The sequence below is a fragment of the Euleptes europaea genome, chromosome 4, assembly GCF_029931775.1.
Source record: "Euleptes europaea isolate rEulEur1 chromosome 4, rEulEur1.hap1, whole genome shotgun sequence".
Taxonomy (NCBI): Eukaryota; Metazoa; Chordata; class Lepidosauria; order Squamata; family Sphaerodactylidae; genus Euleptes; species Euleptes europaea.
The window spans coordinates 13,984,396-13,991,409 of NC_079315.1; the positions used below are offsets into that span (position 1 = coordinate 13,984,396).

Here is a 7,014-nt window from a genome sequence, read left to right on the forward strand (position 1 = left end):
GGGGAGGGGGCGGGAAGGTGATTGTAAGCCGGTTTGATTCTCCCTTTAGTGGTAGAGAAAGTCGGCATATAAAAACCAACTCTTCTTCTTTGCCTCTGGTGGGAGGTTTTTCCGTCGGAGTCTGAGGAGGGAAGGGTTTGGGGAGGGGAGGGACTTCAATGCCATAGTGTCCAATTGCCAAAGCGGCCATTTTCTCCAGGGGAACTGATCTCTATCGGTGGGAGATCAGTTGTAATAGCAGGAGATCTCCAGCTACTACCTGGAGGTTGGCAACCCTAGACACAGCCCTACTGAGGAGGCAGAGAATCTGGAGGTCTGCACAGACAGGGAAGAAGGAGAGTCAAGGATATGTAAGCTTTGCAGCAAAATGGAAAGCAGAGATTTAGATGAATGGATTAACAAATTAACAGAATACGCAACTATGGGGAAATTGACATCTTTTATAGATAATAGGCCAATCACAGAATTTCGGGGGAAATTGAATATTTTTTAAAAAATTATATAGCTAGAAATTTGGAACAGAACCGAATCAAATTTAGATAAAATAAAAGAGCTTTAGGTAATAAAAAGGTAAAGATCCCCTGTGCAAGCACCGGGTCATTCCTGACCCATGGGGTGACATCACATCCCGACGTTTACTAGGCAGACTTTGTTTTATGGGGTGGTTTGCCAGTGCCTTCCCCAGTCATCTTCCCTTTACCCCCAGCAAGCTGGGCACTCATTTTACCGACCTTGAAAGGATGGAAGGCTGAGTCAACCTCGAGCAGGCTACCTGAAACCAACTACCGTTGGGATCGAACACAGGTCAAGCAATAAATGTGACGTGAAACAATATGTTATAAACAAAGACCAATGTAATTTAATGAGGCTGACAACAGAATTGCAGTTTTGAATGTCAAGCTTCATATATACTGTTATATTGAGTTTATGTTTAAATGTTTTAATGTGTTTGTGGTTTAGGGTTGCCAAGTGCCTGGTGGTGGCGGGTAAAATCCTGAGTGGCGGCGGGCAACGCGTGCGCACACACCCAAGCAACGTGCCCACGTCATTTCCAGTTTTATCCGGAAGTGACCAGGATGCTCTAGCAACCTCTGCCGAAACTCTATGGAAACCATAGAGTTTCTGCAGAGATTGATAGAGCGTCCGAGTCATTTCCAAGTAAACCTTGAAGTGACGTAGGCGCATTGCGCGCTGAAGAAAAGCTCCCGCCGATGGAGCTGCGGGCCCTGGGAAGCCTATTGTGGTTGTTTGTGTTTTTTAAAATAAAATAAAACTGTAAAAAAAGGATATGTAATCTTAACCTGATGGGTTAATTCATCGCCTGAAAGCAAGTGTAGTTAAACAATAAGGGAGCAACTCTGCTTTTATGGTATTGATTTCTGAACTGATCATACAATATCACAAGTTTGAGCCCTATTAGTAGGCCAGTCAAACGCCCCTCTCTCATTCTTCTTGCATTTTCAGGGTCCTCAATTCAGATAAATGTTCTGCATTGTTCCTCTTTAGCATGTGTGATGAATAGGGTTGCCAACTTCCAGGTGGTATTGAGCAAAAGAACACCACTGTGTACAAATTTTAGGTTGCCAAAATTCTGACACAGTAACAACTCCAATGGTTATCAAAAATGTAAACTAAACATATATTGTGCGAGAGGTCAAGGAGATACCAAAATGTGCCACATCACATACAACTACAAAAACATACAGCTGATACAAAAAGAAATATACTTACCTATGATTCAGACCTGGAAAAGAAGAGAAAACAAGTTATATGCATTGGAAAATTGTATAGTCCTAGAGACTTTCCATATATGGGATACTCCTAGAGAGTGACCAACTTTGGGTGAAAACGCATGGTCGCTTTAGCCTCCTTTAATCCCTGTTTTAGCCAGGATTCAGCCAGGATCGAACACAGTTCGACAAAAACACATGCGTTCGATCCTGGTTGAATCCTGGCTGAAACAGGGATTCAAGGAGGCTAAAGCGACCATGCGTTTTCGCCCTTTGTGTGTGTGTATATATATTTTTGTAGTTGTATGTGGTATGGCACATTGTGGTTTGTACTTGACTTCTCGCACAATATATGTTTAGTTTACATTTTTGATAACAATTGGAGTTGTTACTGTGTCAGACTTTTGGCAACTTCCAGGCGGTGGCTGGAGGTCTCCTGCTATTACAACTGATCTCCAGCCGATAGAGATCAGTTCACCTGGAGAAAATGGCTGCTTTGGCAATTGGACTCTGTGGCATTGAAGTCCCTCCCCTCCCCAAACCCCGCCCTCCTAAGGCTCCACCCCCAAAATCTCCAAGTATTTCTCAACCCAGATCTGGGAACCCTAATGATGAATGCCCCCCCCCATTGTTCCACCCCAACAAGGCCTTTTTCTGCAATATTATTATTGGCACTCTGGCGCCCTCTAGTGACAATGAGGCATCTGTTGAGTCTCCTTGGGCGAAAACGCATGGTCGCTTTAGCCTCCTTTATTCCCTGTTTCAGCCAGGATTCAGCCAGGATCAAACGCATGCGTTTTCGCCGAACGTGCGTTCGATCCTGGCTGAATCCTGGCTGAAACGGGGAATAAAGGAGGCTAAAGCGACCATCCGTTTTCGCCCCTTGTCTCTCCCAGTCCCTTCCCTTGTGTTTCATGTTGTTTAGATTGTGAGCCTGCTTATTTTGAGTCTTCTACAAGCCCAGAATATTATAGATGCTTTGATAAATAATAGAAGGCTATGGTTTGTCTTCCCACTTCTTCCCCCTGGAAACCCTCTGCACTGCGTGTAATAGGCCAAGGAATTGGCCCTACTCTGAAGCCAGAATCGAGTATGCCATCCTAATCGGGTTTCTCATAAAACAAAAGTCTGGAGCCAATTTTGGCTGCCTCTGGAGTCTGCGAGGAGAGGAGCTTGCTGAACTCCACAGCAGATGAATGGCTTGGCCTGACAGGTCACCAGCTGTGCAGGCCAGATGCAGCCTGTTTGAGCTGGAAAGATTTTTTTGGGTAACAGTGCCACACAAGAGACAAGGATTCCAAATGAGAAATGAGAGCAATGTACCAACAGTCAAGGCTCATGTGATTCTGAACTACATTTGGGATGGTAGAATTATTAGTGTTCTTCAAGGATGAAATTAAAGTAGAATAAATCCAATGAAAAGGGACTGAATAATCAATGAAACATGTCAAAGAGGAGGTGTTTTTTTCTTTTCTTTTTCTCGGTTGGATAGTTTTCTTCTAAGCCAAAATATTCACAAATTGCCTTTGGACTGGTGGTAACTAAGGGTCCCCTTTTAGGTAGCTCTTTACCACAAGGGAAGATGCTTGTGTGGGAATGTTCCCCATATGTGATCCAAATACTTTTGACCATACAACAAAAAAATATTTTTCCCCCCTTGGGTTGTTCTGATGTAGGATTTCCAAGTGGCTGGGAAATTCTAGGCTTGGCCAATATTATGGATTTTCTCTCTCTCCCGCACTCACACATATATCTATAGCTCTGTTCACAAGTTACAATGAACATAGGTAGAATCTTTGTACAGTGTATACTTGTTGAGTAATTCCTGTGTTATATTCAGTGCATGTACAGCTGAACATGTGGGTGAAACCATATGTTCATCCAGATTAGGATTGACAATCTTCACATGGCAGCTGGAGATCTCACACTATTACAACTGACCTCCAGGCGATAGAGATCAGTTCCCTGGAGAAAATGGCCACTCGGGCAATTGGACTCTATGGCATTGAAGTCCCCACCTTCTCCAAACCCCACCCTCCTCAGGCTCCACCCCCAAAATCTCCAGATATTTCCAAACCCAGAGCTGCCAACCCTAATCCAGATACTAATCCCTGGTTTTATTTGTCAAGTGAATGCACACTAGTTTTTTCCTACAGACAGATGTATGATTGTACATGCAGGGTGTACATATGTTCACTGTAACATTTGATCAGGGCTGGGGGGGCGTTCTCCTTGCCTCCATTTTATTCTCACAACAACCCAGGCTGAGAATGTGTGACTGGTCCAGGGTCTATGGCAGTGAGGCTTCCAACCAGAACCTAGCTCTAACCACTACACCACACCGGAATTACAATTCAGTAGTTTGTGATAATTTACCCTGTAGACAATGCTTATTATTTTAAATGGTATAATGTATTTAAACCACAGATTTAAGTTTTGGGACACAGTGTTTGAATGACGCTTTTTTGAATTCTGTGAATTCTAAGAAGTTGAAGAATAGCGTTCTCCAAACATGGGAGGCTTCAACGCTTGCAGTGCTTCTGCACATACATAAAGATTTTATTAATATTCTAAACACCTCCTTGTTTGAGAATCAGTAGAACCCACAAGTGTGTCCCCCAAAGCCCATTCCCCTCCAACCCAAGTGGAAAAAATGCAGGGACGGGGAACATCTGCAGGTAGGTTTACCCATGTGCTGATTGTCCCCGGCAAATTCCTCCTCCAGCACCCACAGCAATGTGAAATGGTGTGCTCTCTCTCTCACACATACACAAACACACACAATGGCTAACTGCGGAGGTTTTTGTAGGAAGAGGCGGTGACTTTGAAGTGCTGTGTCTTGGCTGCTAGCGCAGAAATACACCGACGAGTCCTCTCGCTTCACATGCGAAATGTTCAGCTGGCAGTATTTCGTCCCGAACTGCTCAGCTGTGAAACGTTTGAGATTGTCACTGGTGTACACCAGTGCGTTACTCTGGAATGCAAAGAGACACTGCAGAGCCTGCCCTGCATCTTGCCGGTACCAGTACATGGCATTGTGCCCCTTTGTTTGTTCACATTTCATGTGGGCAGCTTGGCCTTCCTGCAGGATCAGGCTCTTTTGCTGAATGATCTGAGGATCTGAGCATCCTGCGAGAGGAAGAAGAAGGAGAAGAAGAAGAGTTGGTTTTTACACCCCAATTTTTTCTACCTTTGAGGAGTCTCAAACTGGCTTACAATAGCCTTCCCTTCCTCTCCCCACAACAGACACTTTGTGAGGTAGGTGGGGCTGGGAGAGTATGGAGAGAACTGTGACTAGCCCAAGGTCATCCGGCAGGCTTCATGTGGAGGAGTGGGGAATCCAACCCGGTTAGCCAGATTAGAATCCACCGCTCATGGCGAGGAGTGGGGAATCCAATCCGGTTCTCCAGATTAGAGTCCACCGCTCTTAACCACTACACCATGCTGTACCACAAGCACAAAGAACACCACACACAGAAGAACAACAAAAAAGTTTTTCCCCCACTCAAGTGAGAACCTTTAGCACTAATAAACAATACAGGGGAGTGTGTTCTGAGCAAGTTTTTACCTACTTCCAGGAGGCAAATGGCTACACACCACCTGAGCCACATCTCTGCTTCTCTGCCATGTGGGGAGATGTTGCAGTTTGGTATTTATACGGCTGCAGAGTCTACTTCCTTCTCTGCCTCTCACAGCCTCTGCTTGTGAAGGCGATGCTGGGCGATTGGAGCAGCAAGCTTTCGTTGCGTCAGTAAGTGGGTTAATCCATTTAAACTCTAGCAGATGCATTGGTGTTTGGGAGTAGGACTCAAGGGCTTGCTTATGTATTTGGGGGGGGGCTTTGGGCAGGTCCCTCCGAAGCACCTAGTAGTTTGGTATAGCAACAGCTGGATCGGGAGACCCCCTTGCATGGCAGCAAAATCACTTCAGAATGAGGGGCTAGCAAGTGTGGTTCAGATTCAATGAAAATGTCCCTTATTTGATTCAGGCAAATGCCTTTGCCACATGACTGAGCCAGTGTGGTGCTGTGGTTAGGGTCTTGGAGTAGGATCTGGGAGACCCAGGTTCAAATCCCCGCTGTGCCATGGAAACTTGCTGGGTAGGCCAGTCCCACACTCTCAGTCTATCCTACCCCATAAGGTTGTTGAGAGGACAAAATGGAGGAGAGGAGAATAATGTAAGTCACTTTGGGACAGGACCCCATTGGGAAAAGAGGCTGGCTATAAATGAAGTAAAATTAAATAAATACAAATGAATATATAATTGAATGGGCCTTTTTGTAAAACCATGTAGATATTGTTACAAAGGGAGGCGTCCCAGTTTCAATCCCTGGGACCTCCACTTAAAAACAAAGACCAGGCAGTAAGTGATGTGAAAGACCACTCCTTGAGTAGGGTTGCCAACCTCCAGCTACTACCTGGAAAAAATGGCCGCTTTGGCAATTGGGCTCTACGGCATTGAAGTCCCTCCCCTCCCCAAGCCCTGCCCTCCTTAAGCACCACCCCCTCGGTGGCAAAAAGGAACCTGGCAACCCTAAGCACAGCTGAGAAATGTAGTTGCAGTTCACTAGCAGAGCTAGGGTTGCCAGGTCCCTCTTTGCCACCGGCGGGAGATTTTGGGGGCGGAGCTAGAGGAGGGCGGGGTTTGGGGGAGGGACTTCAATGCCAACGAGTCCAGTTGCCAAAGCTGCCATTTTCCTCCGGGTGAACTGATCTCTGTTGGCTGAAGATCAGTTGTAATAGCGGGAGATCTCCAGCTAGTACCTGGAAGTTGGCAACCCTAAACAGAGCACTGGCAGGTGTGGGAAAGGCATAAGCAGAAATGCTCCCCAGCCCTCACAGACAAGGTCGGTAAGCCCCGTATTTCCCTTGTGGCTCCACTCTCACCCCGCGCACATGCAACATCAAACTAAGGAGGTTTTTGGAGGAAGAGGCGGTGACGGTGAAGCGCTGTGTCTTGGCTGCTGGCACAGAAGTACACCGCCGAATCTCCTTGCTTTGCCTGCGAAATGTTCAGATTCAAGTGGTACTTCTCGGGCTGCTGAGCTCTGAAACGCTGAGACACGTCGCCCCTCTCTTGTTCATTTTCCTGATAGAAATAAAGGAGGAACTGCAGGCCCTGCCCTGGGTCCTGCCGGTACCAGTACATGTAGAGGTGAGTATCTGTTTGCCGGCATTTCAGCTGGGCAGTTTGGCCTTCCCGGAGGACCTGACTCGGTGGTTGGCTCACCGCAGCCCTGGAGCATCCTGGGAGAGAAAGAGCAAAAACTCATCGAATATTATCA

General features: G+C 46.3%; 1 gene segment (V, D, J or C); it reads right to left on the minus strand.

Annotated features, from left to right (window-relative positions):
* Positions 1 to 287: 287 nt before the first annotated feature.
* LOC130476547 (T cell receptor beta variable 3-1-like) lies at positions 288 to 5,341 on the minus strand. The segment is given in 5 exon segments: positions 288 to 315; positions 1,732 to 1,744; positions 4,419 to 4,464; positions 4,573 to 4,859; positions 5,299 to 5,341. Coding segments are annotated over 5 exon segments (417 nt in total).
* Between the last annotated feature and the right edge of the window lie 1,673 nt (positions 5,342 to 7,014).